At 49.1% G+C, this 18,215-nt stretch overlaps 1 protein-coding gene across 14 annotated transcripts in view; it reads right to left on the bottom strand.

Annotated features, from left to right (window-relative positions):
• The window catches only part of ARHGAP22 (Rho GTPase activating protein 22), a 218,412-nt gene that overhangs the window by 69,386 nt on the left and 130,811 nt on the right, over positions 1-18,215 (bottom strand). For 2 of the 14 annotated variants that reach the window (XM_084996520.1, XM_021073080.2), the window contains exon 1: positions 10,309-10,698. The exons of 11 other annotated variants lie outside the window; for them this stretch is intronic. In XM_084996520.1, the coding sequence (XP_084852646.1) occupies positions 10,309-10,360 (52 nt within the window). In that variant the 5' untranslated portion in view covers positions 10,361-10,698. Of the gene's footprint in view, positions 1-9,407; positions 10,699-18,215 lie in introns of those variants that run through there. One more of the 14 variants, XM_084996521.1, reaches the window with a different exon arrangement.

Consider the following 18,215-nt stretch of genomic DNA (forward strand, 5'->3'; position numbering starts at 1 on the left):
GGAGCAAAGCATCTGTATACTACTACAGTTAATATAGTATTAATCTATACTGGATTATTTTAAATTAAAAGGCTAATTGTAATCCCCAGAACAAACAGTAAGGAAATAACTTAAAAATACTGTAAATAAACAATAAGGAAATTAAAATGGTACAATAGAAAATATCTATTTAACGTAAAAAGGAGACAGTAATGAAGGACTATACGAACGAAAGACATGAGTCATATCGAAAACAAAATAGCATAAAGACTGGCATAAATCTACATTATCAGTAATTGCATTAAATGTAAGTGTATTAAATACTCCAACAAAAAGTTAAAGACTAACAGAATGGATTCAAAAAACAAGCTATATACTGTGTATAGGAAACCTTTAGATTTTAAAACACAAGTATATTGAAAATGAAATGATGGAACAAGATATACTATGTAAATGATACCCAAAAGGGAGATCGAGTGGCTATACAAATATTGAACAAAGCAGGCTTTAAGACAAAAATATTACTGGAAAAAAAACAAGATTTTATAATGAAAAAAGGGCTGATCCAGCATGAAGACACAACAATTATACACAAATATGCCATAAAAACAGAGCTCCATAATTCATGAAGTAATAGCAGAATTGAAGTGAGATTCAACATTAATAGTTGGAGACTTCGGCACTTGGCTTTCAATAATGGATAAACCAGTCAGGCAGAAGGAAAGGAACAGAACACTTGAATAACACAAGGAACCAAGGAGGCCCAATTTATAGGAAACTCCACCCAACAAGTGCAGAGTACACATTCTTCTCAAGTGCACATGGAACATTTTCTAGGATAGACCATCTGCTAGATGATAAAGCAAGACAAATATTTAAATGGGTTGAATGAAACAAAATATGAAAATACACTCACCAATTATTAAATTAGAAATCAGTAAATAAAGGAAATTTGGTGAATCTATAAATATGTAGAAATTAAACAACTGATTTCTAAATAACTAAAGAAGAAATCACCACAGAAATTTAAAAAACATTTTCAGATGAATGGAAATGAAAGCGCAGCACATCAAAACTTACAGGATGCAGTGTGCTTAGAGGAAAATTTATAGCTCTATATACCTAAAAGAAGAAAGGTGTCAAGTCAAAAACCTAACCTTACACTTTAAGAAACCAGAAAAAGAATAAACCAAACCCAAATCAAACAGATGGAAGAAAATAATGAAGATTAGCGTGGAAATAAGTAAAACAAAGAGTAGAAAAAAATAGAGAAAATAATAAAAACAAAAATGTGGTTCTTAGAAAAGATTGCCACATTTGACAAAGTTTAGCTAAACTGACTAAGAAAAAAAGGGTAAGATTTGACTACTAAAATCAGGAATGAAAGAGGGGACATCACTGCCAACCTTACAGAGTCAAAAGGAATAACATGAATGACATTATACCAACAAATTAGATGATTCAGATGCAAAAAAAAAATTCCTAGAAAGACATAAAGTATCATATCAAAACCAACTCAAGAATAAATAAAAAATCTAAATAAACCTTTAACAAGAGAATAAGTTACAATTAAACCTTCCCCCAAATAGTTCACCAATGAATTTTACCAGTCATTTAAAGAAGAATTACTATCAGCTAGTTACACTGGTGAATTCTACCAAACATTTAAAATTTTAATACCAATTATTCACAAACTCTTCCAAAAAGTAGACGAGGAGGGACTGGCTCCCAAATCCTGTGCAGCCAGTATTCCTCTTACAACAAAAACAAAGACGCTGTAAAGAAATTCCAGGCAGAGCTTCCATGTCTGCCCGCTTGTATCTCTCACAAGCATCCTATCTTAATAAATCTATTTCTTGCCTATCAAAAAAGAAAAAGAAAAAGAAATTCCAGACCAGCATCCTTTATGAATACAGACACAAAAATCCTCAACAAAATACTAGCAAAATATGATCTAAATGCTTATCATTTGATGAATGAATAAACAAAATGTGGCATAATCATACTACAGACTATACAGCCTTAAAAAGGAATGAAGTAGTGATAACAGGCTACAACATGGATGAACCTTGAAAACAGTATGCTGAGTTAAAAGAAGCCAATCACAAAAGGCTATATATTGTACAAAAGTATACAATTTAGTGGTTGCCTGGGGCTGCAGGACAACGTCAGGGGAGGGCTGTCTCAGGAATGGGAAGTGACTACTAATGGGATTGGGTTTCTTTTGGGGGTAATAAAATTGTTCTAAAATCAGATTTTGGTGATGGTTGCAAAACTCTAAATATACTAGAAATTACTGAGCTTTACAATCTAAATGAATGGATTCTATGAGATTTGAAATATTTCTCAAAAAAAGCTGTTTAAAAGTCTGGTGATTGGAAGCTCCCGTCGTGGCACAGCGGAAATGAATCTGACTAGGAACCATGAGGTTTCGGGTTCAATCCCTGGCCTTGCTCAGTGGGCTAAGGATCTGGTGTTGCCGTGAGCTGTGGTGTAGGCCGGCAGCTACAGGTCCGATTAGACCCCTAGCCTGGGAACCTCCATGTGCCACAGGTGTGGCCCTAAAAGACAAAAGACAAAAAAAAAAAAAAAAAAAGAGTCTGGTGATGGGTGTGTGGGGGAAGAAGCCAGCAGGAGATGTAATTCAGGCACAATATGCATTAGCTACACAGATGAATTGGGGCAGGAAAGATAAGGAGAGCTATTTAGGGGTTCACTTCCCTTGGATGCTCCCCATTTTGGGCCCAGGATTCCTGAAGGAGCAAGGACCTATGGTGCAAGGACCTGCAGACTACGAAGATGAGAAAACACACCTTGGGCATTTTCTTGCCCTCTCCCTGCAGGAGTTCAGGACTCTTGAGGTCTCTGGGAGACTTGCTGCCCTAACAGCCAAGGTTAAGGACTTCAGGCTCCCGCAGGTTTAGCTTCTCTTTGGGGCCGTAAGTCCACCCCAACCCCAGGGCCAGCAGTGTTGACCATGGCGATGTGCCAGTTAAACAGACCAGCTCATAAACTCTGTCGGCTGACCTTGCTGTCTCACACGCCCATCACCCACCTGAGCCGGTGGGAAAAGGCATTTGACCTTCTGATGCCCCATTTCTAGGAGCACAGAGCAGTTCTGAGTTTCCTCAAAAAATCACCTAAGGTTCAAGCTGACAGGGATCTTAGAGATCATCCTGTCTTGCCTGTTTCCCTCAAACCGAGGCTCTAAGTGGTAACCCAGCTAGAAAGGGTCAGGGCTAGGACTACCATCTGACTTGGGTCACTATGCTTGTCCCCATTCATAGGTGGGGATGCAGAGCCTCAGAGATGTGAGGGGTGGCTTGGGGTCCCCGGACTACCATCTGGTTTTCTGACAGCCCTGGAGGTCACCATGCTTGTCCCCCTTCACAGGTGGGGATGCAGAGCCTCAGAGAGGTAAGGGGTGGCCTGGGGTCCCCTCGTTAGGAAATGAAACCAAATCCTCTGCTTGAGGCTGGTTCCCTTTTGGAAAAAACCGTAGGATGGCTGCCCCAGGACATCTGAATGGGGAAGAAGCAACAAGGAGGGACAAGAAAAAAGTGTGACCCATGCAAACCTTGAGCTACAGACAGGAGACCTCGGGGCTCTGGGCCATCAGCGCAGTCCCTGGAGCACGAGGCTCAAACATTCTGACACATCCTTTCAGCCTCATATGCGGCCTCTCCAGCTCTCTTCCACTGCCCTAAAGGCCAAGTCAGACATAAAGGCTTCCATATCGCCTGGCTTCTGCCAGCCTTCCCAGTGAAGAGCAAAGGACAGGGCCTGCCCTGCTTTCAGGGAGTTTGTGGCTCACTTGGGGAGGGGACAGGTTCTGCAAACTGACACATATTTACTTAAGTACTGTGATAGGTGTTTTCAAGGAAAAGCACAGTATGGTATGTGAGCAAATAACAGGGGTCAGGGAAAGTCTCTCAGGAAAGACTGATGCCCAGGCCCAACAAATGTTGGGGTCCTCAGGTCAAGAGCAGGGACTTCAGACAGAGAGGAGCATGGGCCACCAGAGCAGGGAGAGGACTTGGGGACACAAGGAAAGTGAAAGCAGGTACAGTGTGAATGAAAGCTGGTGACCATGCTGGCCGCCTGTGAATGGCATTGAGAGTTCACTGTGGACGTCCCTGGCATCCCTGAGCGTTTCTGAGCAAGGAGCAGCAAGGGGACCCTGTGGGCCACTGGTACAGTCACTGGTTGGGGCTGGAGGATGGACTGGAGCAGGGAAGGGTCCAAGCAGGGAAGGCCCCTGCAGTGGCTGAGCAGCAGGCTGGTGGCTGGGACCAGGAAGCTGGCAAGGATACAGACAAGCAGAAGGATTCAGATGCATTTTGGAAACTGAACTGGCAGGACTGAGCAATGGCCAGCTGGAGGAGGAGGAAGTTGAGAGTTTGGGTTTTGCCAGATTAGCTTTGGCGGCTCTCTAGTCCACGGGACACCCCCCAGGAGGCATCGAGTGGGTTGGGTGCTCAGAGCGAGGCCAGAGCTAGAGAAACCACTCTGACTCTAAGATGCTGCCAGCCAGAGGGCTGAGCGGGTGGGGGCAGAAATGAGTGCTCAGAGCACCTGCTGCTGTTGGCCCCTGGGAGCAGCGGCAGGGAATGAGCAGCAGCAAGGAAGGAGCAGCAGCAGAGAAGGAGCAGCAGCAGGGAAGGAGCAGTGGCAGGGAGGCTGCGGCCCCACACCCACCTCTGTGGGCCTGGAAAGCCCTTCCCTCTTTGCTTTGTTGGGCTGGCCCCTCCTCCTACGAGCCCAGATCAGGCATCCTCTAAAACAGCCCCCCAGATCGTGCAGGCCTGCTGCTCTCCCTGCATTTCTTCTGGCTTTCAGCCTCACTGGCTGTTTCCTGGGTCTCTCCTGGGCCAGGCTATGTGCACATTGAGGACAGATACTGGACCTTCCCCGACTCTTTATCCCTGTGTTCCAGAAGGGTCCACAGATGATTGCTGAATGAACAGCCGGAAGCCTGGCTGGAGGCTGCCTATTAGCAATCTTGGAAGATTTCATGAAAAATGGAAACTTCTAGAGAAAGTGGGCCCAAAGATGTTTATGAATAGAATTTTACACAGGAAGACCAAGCCTCCTTCCTGGGCAGCGAGGGGCACCTCTGTGTGCCCAGCCTGTACTGGGCCTGGCAGAGGCAGCAGCAGGGTCCCTGCCCAGCCCACTGGCCTATGCACCACTAGGCACACTGATGAGCCCTTGGTCCACTGGGAAAGGGACAAGGGACACAGAGTCCACGGCCAGAACCTCACTCTATCACTCAAGTGACAGGCAAAGTGAGGCTGGACTCCCCCAAGTGGGCTGCCTCTGGGAACCCTGGGCATTAGGAGATGCGAACAGGGAGGTGAACCCAACTGTCTCCCCCGCTCTGCTCCACCCACTGCTCTCTTGCCAGTTTCTCTGCTGAGTACGGTGCCAGATCACAGAGGTGACAGGATGACTGCCAGCAAGGAGTGACAGATCCACACAACCAGGTACTGGAGAGAATGAAATGAACAGAGCCCACAGGCCAGGGTCTCAGAGGTAGCTCCAGCTACCTTCCCGGGGCCTGACCCCTCTCAGGCCCGAGTGAAGGCACGGTGAGAGGGTGTGAGATGTGCGGGTGCAGTGAGGTCCAGGCTGTGTGGTGGGGGGTGGGGGTGGGGACTGGAGAGGGGTATCAGGCAACAGCGGCAAGGCGAAGAAGCTGGGCTTTCTTCTCACTGTGGGGCCGAGATGGGGTTTGAGGCGGAGCATAAAATGACGGGAGCCGTACCTGGGATGCTGGCTTGGGCAGTGGACTAGAAGAGGTGAGGATTAACTTGGGATGACCAGTTGGACAAGCCAGCTCAGTCGAGATGATGAGGGTCTGTACAGGCACGGCAGTGGCCTCGGAGCAGGGATGGGGACGCCGCCCTGGGCCGGATCTCAGGAGCTGTCAGCCTTTGGTCATGGGACATGAAGCGAGGGGGGCAGGGCTGAAAGCAGGGCAATGGGGAGAAGGGGCTCCAGCTGGGGTTCTGGATTCTGAGGTGGGCACTGCAGAGGTGGGGGGCAGAGGACTGGGGGGCTCATTCCTTAGAGGTGATCACAATCATTGGGGCCCAGGGTGAGCTGCCTGAGAGAGGCTTATAGACGGAGCCCAGAGGGTGAAACAAAGAGAGTTCACAGCCAAACTCGGTGTAGGGGGCGGGGAAGAACAGCTGGCCAAGGGAGGTAGGAAGGGCTGGGCTGGGAGCAGGGCTGTGGGGCAGGCTCTCAAGGGCTCAGAGCCTCGGGGCTGTTCACAGGTCCAGCACCAGCACGGATGCTGGGGGTTGGCACAGGAGGAGCATCAGCAGAGGCAGGGACCAGCAGACTGTGCCTGGGGGCTGGTGATGGATGGAAGGAGAAGTGGGCTGGGCTTGGGGAGCACACAAGGGCAAGAGATTTTTTTTTTTTTTTCAAAAAATGTTCTGATGAGTGACTGGGGCAGGTTCGTGGGCTGACAGAAGGAGCCAGTGGAAGGCAGGACGGGAGGATGGGGAGAGAGGACACCACCAGGAACAAGATCCTGGAAGACAGGAGGGCTCCCAGTGCTGAGACCAGGAGGAAGTGTGAGGGGCAAAGGGTGGCAGCAGGGGTCAGTGCGCCTCAAAGGTCTCAGGGGCCCCCAGTCTGCCCTGCCCCCTCACTGGCCTTGAACAAAAGCCGCCTCAGTGCTGCACTCCTGTACCACTTCTTCCTCCAAGAGTCAGCCTTGGGCCACGATGCACAGTTGAAGAAAATGAAATCTGCCACCGAACAGATGCACCACAGAGCTCTACACAGCAGAAGCATCTGGAAACGTTGCCGAGAATCAACAAAATCAGACAGTGTCCTCAGAGTTCAGAGCCAGTTCGCTTGTCCTCTGTTTTGAGGAGGGTGTGATCCTTTCCTGCACATCTACACTCACTTGATGAACTTTGGCTTCTGCAGAAGCACCCAGGACCTGGGAACCCTCCATCTGTAACCATCTGTCCTGCATATGATAGTAAACATGATTCATATCACGGTATATCACACCCAGAAAAGCACCTGCAGCAGTCCCTCCACAGGGTCAGGCTCCACCACCAGCAGGAGAGCAGGTGTCCCCTGAAGAGAGGGTTCCCCTGGAGAGAGGGCTCAGCTTTGGAATTCAGAGACATGGCGACTAGATCCACTATGGTGACTCTAGCAGGTGATGTGCTCTCTCTTTATGGGATTTATTATTTAAGCTTGCCTGCTTTATCAACTATATATACTCTAACTCAGGGATGACGTGGTCAAATATCCTGTTATAAAAGGTATGGTTTTTGTTTTTTTGTTTTTGTCTTTTAGGGCCGTACCCATGGCATTTGGAGGTTCCCAGACTAGGGGTGGAATGGGAGCTATAGCTGCTGGCCTAGGCACAGACATAGCAACGCGGGATCCAAGTTGCATCTGTGACGTACACCACACATGGCTCACAGTAATGCTGGATCCTTAAGCCACGGAGCGAGGCCAGGGATTGAACCTGCACCCCTGTGGATGCTAGTCAGATTTGTTTCTGCTGAGCCACGACAGGAACTTCAAAAGTTTTGATTCAGAAATATCAAAGAATGAAATCGATAACAACGGACATTGTCTTGTGGAAATTTATACCAATAATCAATGGACTTTCTTTTGATTGTAAATAAGATATATGCACTTTTCTAATTTGGAAAGTCAGAAGGCTTCTTCACAAGCAGCTTGTAATAGCTAAATACACACATGCACACACCCACACACACACCCTTGGAAACAGACATACTGCATCACTACTATGACAACTGAATCATAGTGCAAAGCAGCATTTCTCAAAGTGTGTTCCAAGATGTGGATGCTGTGAGATGTTCCATGAAAGGCAGGTTGCCTGGGCAAAAGTATGGCAACTGTATCTACCATCCACCCGACTTAGAGATGCACAACTGCACCAATGTGCTCAAAGTTCTAAGAAGTCTTGCAGTGAAAAACCTTCCAAACTTTGATAACTCATGATTTCTAAGGTTATGACTAAGGAAACCTTGCCCCCTGTTTGCAGCAGAACTCATCTGCAACAATGGTCCATACCACCTCCTGCCTAGCCAGACTGGCCACGAGGATTCAAATTTGTTAAATGAGGCAACAACATTTAAACATTTGGAGATTTTTACATTAAAAAGCCAAACGTCTGCCTTCCTTGAACCGCAGACCATCCTTGTTGCCTGCCAGTGGCTGGCTGCCCGCTCTGGACAGGGCAGGTGCACTCTGGCACCCCAGCACTGCTGTCTCTCTCGCTCCAGGCTTGGCCAGCGCTGCTAATTTACATGGGCTTTGGGACTGCTCCCAGGCTGCTGTGGCCAGCTGTGCCTTAAGGTGGGTGGGAGGATGGGGGCAAACCAGGAAACACTCCTACACCAGGCCTGTTCCTCACTTGGTGTAGCCTGGAGTCCACAGTCTCAGAAGACAACCCTAGCAGGAGATTTCCCTGGCTCCCTTCTGGGGCTGCTAGTTGAGTAAGTACCCTGCCAAAATAAGGCCCTGCAGGTCCACCCTTATTTCTGGGACTCAGGCTCCACCTCCCTGCAGGGTTTACTAAGAAATGATCAGGAAAGATTAAAGCTGCTCTAGCCCAGCTAGTCCCCCAGTGAAATCCTTCCTGCTCTCCTGGCCTGCCTCTAGCCAGCATGCAGCCAGCCCCTACCATCTGAGTCCCATGGTGGCCCTAACAGCCAAGACCTGCTAATTAGTCCTCAGTCTCCTCCTTCCAAACATGAAGCCCCCACATGCAAAATTCTTTTTGCTTTTTTTTTCTTTTAGGGCCCCACTCAGCTGCATATGGAAGTTCTCAGGCTAGGGGTCGAATCTAGCTACTGCCACCGGCTTAACACCACAGCCAAAGCAATGCATCTGTGATCTACACCACAGCTCATGGCAATGCCAGATTCCCAACCCACTGAGTGAGGCCAGGGATTGAACACATCCTCACGGAGAGTTGTGATTCATTTCCGATGCATCCTTCTTTTTTCTTTTTAAAATCCAAGCTAGGAAAACTATTGCTCTGGGGCAAAGAGAACCGTGAGACTATTAATATCTGGTTTGGGCTGCAAAAAGTCTCAACCACAGATACTATCTCATGGCCAGATTAACTGGGCTCTTCTCTCTTAGCTCTGTAAAATGGGATTAAGTGTAGGGTCCTATCAAGTTTTGTTATAATTATTACTCATGTTATGAGCTACCACAAATTGGTTTGTGAAACAACCAATGCATTTGTGCCATCCTCATCATCACCTGGATAAGAGTCCTTCAAGCTGCTTGAAGCATTCAAAACTTTCTTTATCAGGCCCAAAATATACTTTTCAAGGAACCCAGACCTGGTGCCCATCCTGGTAAAACCTGCACTTACTTTATGGTTTTCAGGCAGGGCTTCCCAGACTCACCTTGTCATAACAGTCACTTAGGGAAATCCATAAACACACAGCCTCACAGCCCCTTCCCCAGGGCCTATCCAGAAAGAAGGTCAAGGTAGGTCCGGGAATCTGCAGCTTCATAAGCAGGGGAAGGGGCAGGTAGGTTTTAAGTCCAGGTGAGCTTGGGAAGCGCTGCAGTAAAGGGTTACATCACTATGTTTCTGACAATCAACAGGGACCATTTCAGTCAATCAAGGGTTAAGCTGGAAGGGCCGCTGCCCATAGGAGGCTGGACCTCAAGCAGCCGCCAACGTCCTCTGCATGTTTCTCCGATCCGAGCGGAGCGCTCTCCAAGTCGCCGCATTCCACAAGCAGCTCCCATCGAGGTTCTGCCGCGACTTTTGGAAAACTCTGAGTCAGGGCCCCTGGGTCCAAGTTTGTGACAGAGACAGGCGAGGAGAATGAAAGGCCCCAGTCTGGGACGGTTAAGCCGCAAAGGTGGTGCCGGGCTCCCTTTGCAGAGGACCTGCGGGCGGGGCCAGAAGCCAGGGGCTCTGCCGCCCCAGCCTTGGACTTGGAGGACCCGCAGCCGGTGCTCACCATCCGTTCCCGGCCAGGGAGGATGGGCGATTCCCTCCGCTCGGCTCTCCTCCCACACCGGGGCCAGGTCTTAACCCCTAGCCAAGCTCCGCCGAGCAGGAGGAGCTCCAGGACGCGCGCTCCAAAGTTCGGAGATTCTGGGGGAATTGCAGCCACACCTGGCCCTTTCCATGGGAAGGCAGGTGTCGGGTGGCCTGGGAGGATTGGCGGACAAGTCCCCGAGGCGAGGCTGCCAGCCCCCAGCGGCGGCTGGAGGGAACCGGCTTCGCACGCCCCGCGCGGGAGCGCAGAGGTCCGGAGCCCGCGGCGCACGTGGGCGCCCGAGAGTTACCTTTGGGCGCTCGCAGGTGTCCCCTCCAGTCTTTGCAGCAGCACAGCCCCATGGCAGCCGCCCGTGCCCGCCGCTCCGCTCCGCTGGCTGGCGCGCCGCCCGCTGCCCGCACCCCTAGAGCGGCGCGGCCGAGGTCCAGCCGGCGGGTTGTGCCCAGACCCGCGCGGGGCTGCGCGCGTGGTCCCTGGCCCGTCAGCTCCCTTGTCCTCACGCTCCGTCCCGGCCCCGCGCCACTGGCATCCCGGCCTCCGGGCAGACCCTGCTAATCAATAGGAGAACGCGCAGATCGCGCGGGCAGCGCCGCCGGCCCGCTTTTATCTCCGCGCGCCGGGGCGGCCCCGCGCCGGCTCCCTGCCCTCGCGGGCGCCCTCCCCGCGGCCCGTTACTCTCCCGGGGCGCCAAGCTGTACGATCGCGAGGGGCCACCAGGAGGCACTGTGCGAGCCGGCGCGGTCTGCGGCTCCCTCTACCCTCAGGAAGCCGTGAAGGGTGGGGGACGATCCTGGTCTACCGCAGGCCAGAAAGAAAGGTTCCCTTGCTGTGCAACGGCGGCGCCGCCAGTCCTCCGGCATCCTCTAAGTAGTCACCTCATGGGTGACTTGAGGGTGTCTACCAGGGTCACCCCTGCTCTCAGTTTCCCAGCTCACCTGCACTTCAAAACTGTGGAGTTGCCCAGGCCACCCCCAAACCTGGTTGGGCTACATTTGGACTGTGTGACTTTGGTTTAGTCACTTCCCTTCTGAATCTGTACTCCTGAAACTTCCCTTCTGAGACTGTACTCCTGAAACGTGAGGGAAACCACACCGTTTCAGATGTCATTTGGCACAAATTAAAGGTTTGACGGTATCAAGCTATTTAAACACTTTGTTCAGTTTCCTCATCTATTAGGTGGAGAGAATAACAGAACTGCGTGCATCATTGGACCCTTGTGAGATTTAATGAATATATCTATGTGAACATTACATACATGACTTGGGACACAACTGGCATGCTGCTGAGTGCTTTGTAAGCGTGGATTATCATCATCATCAAGTGCTGGTGATAATTTGGACAAATGGGTACCTTCGCCAGGAGGATTTGCTTTGGTGCCGTCACTTTGGAAGGTAACATGCATGCTGCTTATTAAACTAAAAATGCTAATACCACGGGACCAAGCAATTCCATTTCTCAGTATGCATTCAGACCACACCCCCAGGAAAACCTGTACCAGGCTTTTCATCATAGCTTTGTCTATAATTGCAAAAAAAATTGAAACCAATAAGATATTCACTGGTAAAGGGATTATCACATACACCAATATTTCCACAAAATGAAAAACTGTATCAAAGGAGGGAGCTGAATGTTTAAGATCTATGGATTCAAAGCACTTACATAAACACAAACCCTCAGAATATTACCACCCTGTATAGTGCCTACTCTATGCTGGGCACTGCTCTAGGCACTTGGGCCTAGGAAAAAATACTTGGGAGGAAAACAGAAAATCAGGAGCGGTCCGTTTTAGTAGTTTCTGCTGTGGTGCAGTGGGTTAAGTATACAACTGTAGGAGCTCAGGTCTCTGCAGAGGTACCAGTTCAATTCCCTGCTTGGTGCAGTGGGTTAAAGGATCTGATGTGGCCATGGCTGTGGCATAAATCACAGCCACAACTTGGATTCAATCCCTGGCCTAGGAACTTCTATAGGCCATTAAAAAAAAAAAAAAAAAAAAGTGGTTCCCTTTAGTGAGAAAGTGAGTGATAAGAATGGATTAAATGCATATGTCAAGAGAATTTAGCATTCTTTATATATATATATATTTTTTTTTTTCATTCCCATGCCAAGGATTGAACCTGCACCACAGCAGCGACCTGAGCCACTGCTGCAGTGACAACACCAGATCCTTAACTTGCTGCACCACAAGGGAACTCCAATTTAGCATTCTTACAGTGATCTAATTTCTTAAAAGGAAGATATATATACACATATGATTGTGCAATTAATCTAATGAGAAACTATTTCAAGTGTCCGGCTCAGAGCAGCATTCGTAATACTAGGTTCTCTCTCATTCCTGCAGTTCCTAGGATCTGTTCCTACCTCTCAAACAGGGCTGAGGTGAACTTCTGATGGCCTTGGCTTGATTAGGATTGTCCCCTTCTGTCCCCACTCTGGTCCCATCTTGGGAAAACAGAGGTGGTCTGGGAGAAGAGCAGGGGCAAGGCCAGGCCAGAGGCAGAGGCTGCCTGGGATGTGGAACAGAAGAGTTAACTGTTGGGGGCGGGGTGGGGTGGGGGTGCAGGGAGGAAAGAATGACTTGGAACAGGGAAGAGCTTTTCCCAGGAGTTAAGTCTCATTCAAAGGAGAGATTAACAACAGTGGGACAGATTTCTGCCTCCCTCGCTCACTCTCCAGAAAGACCAGGGTGAGGCTTCTTCAGGGAGAGACGAGGGTTGTCCTGCACTAGATCCGGAAAGAAAGATGTTTTCATTTCATGACATGTAGGCGGGGGTTACAAAGAGGGAGTAACTGAGAAAAAACAGAAAGACCTGACTTCTGGTTGCTGCCAAGTCATTTTAAACAGTTTTAGCACCAGGCAAGATCACTTAGTCACAGCGGGCTTAATGAGGCCCCAGGAATTCCAAGCTAGAGCTCCCTGCATTCAGGGAGAGCATGTGCGGGGAGCAAGCCCCCGGGTGATTGTCCAACAGCCAAGTCCTACATTTGGAAAGCAAGATTTAAAAGAAAACATCACAGCGGCCATTGTGGGCTGCTTGTTTATCTTTCGAAGAGGAAGTAGCGAAGCAGGATCATTTCAAATGAGCCTATTATAGAGGGTCAGCATCCCCATTGAACTGTTCAAATATATTTTGAGATACTGAACTTTTCAAAGAGGTTTTAAATATCAACTCCCAGGGCAGTTTAGGAGTCAGAACACAAGGCAGGAGCTTATAATATTATTGCCTTTGGTTTCACACACTTTAATTCCTGATTATACATTGCCTTTTTTATAGTTTTCTAGTTGCGTCTTGATTCCTCAAGAGGGAAGGAAAATAACACTCACTATGTGTTTCCCACCATGTGCCAGGCAACTCACAAGTGCTATTATCTCAATTAACCATAGGACAACCCCCTTGAGGCAGATGCCATTAGAATCATTTACACAGGAAGAAACTAAACAGAGAGGAGAAAAGACTTGCCCGAGATCAATGACATAAATGGTTAGTGTCAAAATCAGGACAGATGGATGGATGGATAGATGGATGGACAGGTGGTTGAGTTGAGTTGAGTGGGTGAATGAGTGGGGGGATGGATGGATGGATAGAGAAATAGACAGATAGATGGCATTTTCCCAGGTAGGTATAGAGTCGTGGGCTACAAGTGGAAAAGTACACACTGAGGATGAAATTTGCCTGAAAAATCAAAGTCCCTGACCAAAGCTCTGCCCCTTGAATTAATCATGACCCCAAATCATTTTGAATTGAGCCCAAACATCAGGATCACTCAGTGCTGCAGGCTCCAGCTGACCTCAAGCCACCCTACACCAGAAAAGTGACCAAGGAGGTGGGGCCCTGAGACATCTTTCTGAGCTAAAAGGCTGACATCCCCTATCCATCACAGGAAAGCAGAGCCAGGACCAGGGGGTGGGTATCTAGTGAGTGAAGCATCTCTGGGAGGAGGATTGGCTGTCAATCCTCTATGATGCTGGGGCTACCCACCACCCCCATTCACCAAGAGCTCCATGTCCCACTGCTTTAGTCCATTTCTCTGGGAGACCTAAAGTTTGGTGATGAGGATATGGAGTTGTTCCTAGGAAGGCTCTGCTGTTGGGATCCTAGCCCTCTGCAGCCTGATTCCCTGGTTCCAGACATGCCCCAGGCCACTCAGGGATTTGCTTAGGAGACTCAGGACCTGGCCTTTCTACCCTTTGCAGGAGTCTAGTTGCTCCCCCCAGTCAGACCTAAGGTACCCTGAGGGCACCATCTCAAGGTGTGAGCTCAGCCCTGGGCAGTTCAGGGGAAGAGTAGAAATGGGGACGTGCTATCTTAGTGCAGGTGTAGCTTTGGGGGTCTGTGATGATCATTCCTTCCTTCCTTCATTCATTTATTCATCCATGTACCAAACGATGACTGAACACAACTGAACACTTGAGGACAGCGCAGCTGAGGGATGGTGAGCCAGTCTGCTGAGGATGGTCAGGAGAGCGCAACAGAGGTGAGGTGTCTGAGGTGAGAGCTGGATGTGAGGAGGAGTCTGGCATCTTAGGGATGAGGGGGTGCCGGGAATGGTCCTCCCATGAGTGGCATTGTCATCACGGGAAGGAGCGTGGTTCTGGGGTAGGGAAAGGCTCAGCAGTGCATCTAGGGAGCCTGTGATTCTGACTGATCAGCCCGGTGCTGGAGTGAAGGAGGGACTGGAAGGGAGTGATCCAGAGCAGGGAGAAAGCCAAGAAGCAGAAGGCATAAGCCAGGTGAAAGGAGGTCGGAGGAGGCAGAGATCAGGCCAGGCTGCGTGCTAGGGGGGTAGCCCCCAGCCACCCATACCTTCCAGTCCTCACATCCTGTGTGGTCCTGTCCCCTTGAATCTGGGCTCCCCATGACTTGCTTTAACCAACAAGAGGGTGACAGAAGAGAGTTGACTCTTGGTCACTCCCATGTCTAAATCCTAAGACATGCGGCAGCTTCTGCTGTTGCCTTCCAGGGAAAGCCGCCCCCCGATGTGAGTAGTTTGACCACCCTAAGACCGCCATGCTTGGGAAGCCCAACCTAGCCATATGGAGAACCGAAGGTCAGGGCCAGCCATGGGAGTGAGGCCACCCTGGAGGTGGACCCTCTAGCTGATACATGAAGAGATGAGCCCTGCCCACATTGCAGAACGAGAGCAAGGGAATGTTGAAGTCACTAAGCTTTGGGGTCATCTGTTATGCAGTAACACAACTGAAACATGTTAGGGTAACCATACTAGCAGCCTAATACCAGTAGCTAACACTGCCAGGCCCTGATGGCGTGCCAGGCTAAGAGCGTGACATTCCATTCAAATTCAGGGCAATCCTGTGGGTTCAGTATCATCAGCATTTCCACTTGAAAAAGGAGGATGCTGAGGCACAGAGCAGTAACGCAATTTGCACAACTAATTTATACAGCTTATTAGTGGCCAAGCTTGGATTAGAACCTAGCCTGTCTTGCTTCAGAGCTTATGCTCTTCTCTGGATAGTAGATTATCTTGGAGTGAGAAGGGACAGCCTTTGGTGATGGATTCCTGCCCCATGTCTGTAGGTGAGACTTGCGGCAAAAAAATGACAGCTCCTGGGGAGTGCTGGGCAGTCTGGCAGGGAGGCCATGTGAGGCTCGCTGCTCTGTTAGCTCTTCAGAGCATTGTTTGTTCACCGACAGCCCCAGTACCTGGAAAAAAGGGCTTCTTGGAAATAAAAGCACTTTGTAGACTGCTCAATACAAAACTACCGCATCCGGCACTGGCATCTCACAGGCACTGACTTATTTAATTTTCACAGCAATCTCTTGATGGTGATATGTCATCATTTTACAGGTGGGATTATGGACACCTGCCCAGGTTGTGTTAGTTCTCAGAGTCATGGAGCTGGCAGGTGGGGGAGCCTGTTCTCAAATCTGGGCAGTCTCAGCGCCACAAGTCACCTTCTTAAGGGCCAGTCCCCTGCCTCCTGTTCTTGGTCCTGCTTCCTCTTCTCTCATCCTCTCCTCCCACCAGAGTTTCGATCTGTGTTAGGAGTTTGGCCTAAATCTAGCGTGCATATGTCATAGGTCCAACATGCTCAGATATGCCAGAATTGGAAGGGACTTTGCAGTTTAATACAACCTTCTCATTTCTCATGGGAAATCTGAGATCCAGAGAGGCTAGCATTTCTTGAGCACCTACTATGCGCCAGGCACTAAGTTGAGTTAGCGACAAGATGAGGCTATCCTCGGTCAACTTCAGTTTGTTTTGAAACAAACAGACTTTGAGAAATGATAAGCAGAAAAGAGGCCTCTCTCACCATCTCTCAAAAATATGTTTTATGCACTTTTATCACAGTGCATGGAAGCTAATGGATTTGGATTTAGCTCTCTGGTTAAACATGTTAACTAGCTCCCCCCTCTCCCCTCACCACCCCGATATCTCTCAACAGTATGGCCATTATTCACTTTATAGACTCATTGTTCTGGTTTCTTTTTTTTTTTTTGCTTTTTAGGGCCATACCCACAGCATACAGAGGTTCCCAGGCTAGGGGTGGAATTGGAGCTACAGCTGCTGGCCTACACCACAGCAATGATAGATCCGAGCCACATTTGCAACCTACACCACAGCCCACAGCAACGCCAGATCCTTAACCCACTGAGCAAGGCCAGGGATCGAACATGCATCCTCATGGATACTAGTTGGATTCATTTCCACTGTGCCACAGCAGGGAACTCCCTTTTTTTTTTTTTTTTTTTTTGTGAAGTCTATCTCTGGGGAAAGGTAGACTCTGAACCAAGCCGACACTGCTTTGTGCTAGAAAAGGTTGTGGATCTCATAAGGACTGGTATGCTTTTTCCCTTCCTTTATCTTCATGAGATTAAATCTCACTTCTCTTTTTCCCTTGGCTGCCAGGAAGTTCAGAAAAATTTTAAAGTTGGGCTTTGGCAAGTATGTAGGCCCCAAAGTAGGCTTTCACATTTATGTTTTTGTTTCCTGATTTTATTTGCATTTTCTTGGGTCCCTAATTTTGAAATTTATTACTATTGTATTGCCATCATTTTATTCTAAGTGTTCTTATTAGAAACCATTTCAAACCCTTTTTGGAATATCAAAGGAGTATAATAAGTGAATGCAATACTTCCTCTTTTTTTTTTGGCTGCACCCTGGCATGTGGAAGTTTCAGAGCCAGGGAGCAAAACTGCACCGCAGTTGCAACCTGAGTCACAGCTGGGGCAATGCTGGATCCTTAACCCACTGTACCACACAGGAACTTTCAATACTTCTTATTTTAAATGAGGAGTTGGTAAACTTTTTCTAAGGAGGAGGTCATGAACATTAAGCTTTGCCATATGGTCTCCACAGCAACTACTCAACTCTGTCCTAGTAGCATGAAATCAGCCACAGACAATACAGAAAAGCATGGATGTGGCTGTGTTTCAATAAAACTTTATTTACAAAAGCAGGTGATAAGCCAGAATTGGCCTGTGGGCTTTATGTAGTTTGCAACCCTCTGTTCAGAAAACTTTTAGAACACTGGGAAGTACTTGGCTTGGATAAAAGTGAATTCCCATCTCTGAGAGGTGGGGATTCTGTCCAAGATGTCTAGTCTCCACTTCTGGGTGACAGATTAGGGAAAAGCAGCTGCACAAACTGTCTGGACAGTTGGCTCTCAGGAGAGGCCCACAGTATCCCGGAAGGGGTCAGTCCCTGACACAGCGGGCCCTGAAGTCTGCCAGGGAGAGCCCCTTTTCCTGCACATTTGCTGTGCCACTCCTCTGGGAGGGGGGCACTGGAGGCACAGCCCTGGAGGCACAGGGCCAGCCGGCTTCCCCAGCTCTGGCCAATGGGCCTTCTACTGCTGCGGACGGACGTTGTTCGGGGAGGAATGTGTCTGCAGCTCCAAATTCCCACAGAGAAAGACAAGGGGAATCGTTGGGGAGAAATTCCTGGGCCACATTTTTCTGGCTGTTCATGTGGCCTCCAGCCATTGAACTTGGCCCGACTGCCCAGAGAGGGATTTTACAAAGCCCATTGTCCTTCCCCAAGTCTCACCCCCAGCCCTGCTCCCACCTGTTCTTTCTGCCTTTCTTTCTTTCCTCCCCCACCCCAGGAGAAATGCAGCATGGGAAGGAGCAGGGGGCCACAGCCATGGCCCTGAGGGCTTCTGCTCCCTATTCAGGACTGACCAGCTTGCAACAGCTCCCCAAAGGCAGGCAGGGCACGTCCTGGTGGCTGTGACGG

This window comes from Sus scrofa, chromosome 14 (genome assembly GCF_054392235.1).
Source record: "Sus scrofa isolate SSC_HxYL_T2T_F1_AM1 chromosome 14, Sscrofa_HxYL_maternal_Yorkshire_Landrace_v2.0, whole genome shotgun sequence".
NCBI classification, from domain to species: domain Eukaryota; kingdom Metazoa; phylum Chordata; class Mammalia; order Artiodactyla; family Suidae; genus Sus; species Sus scrofa.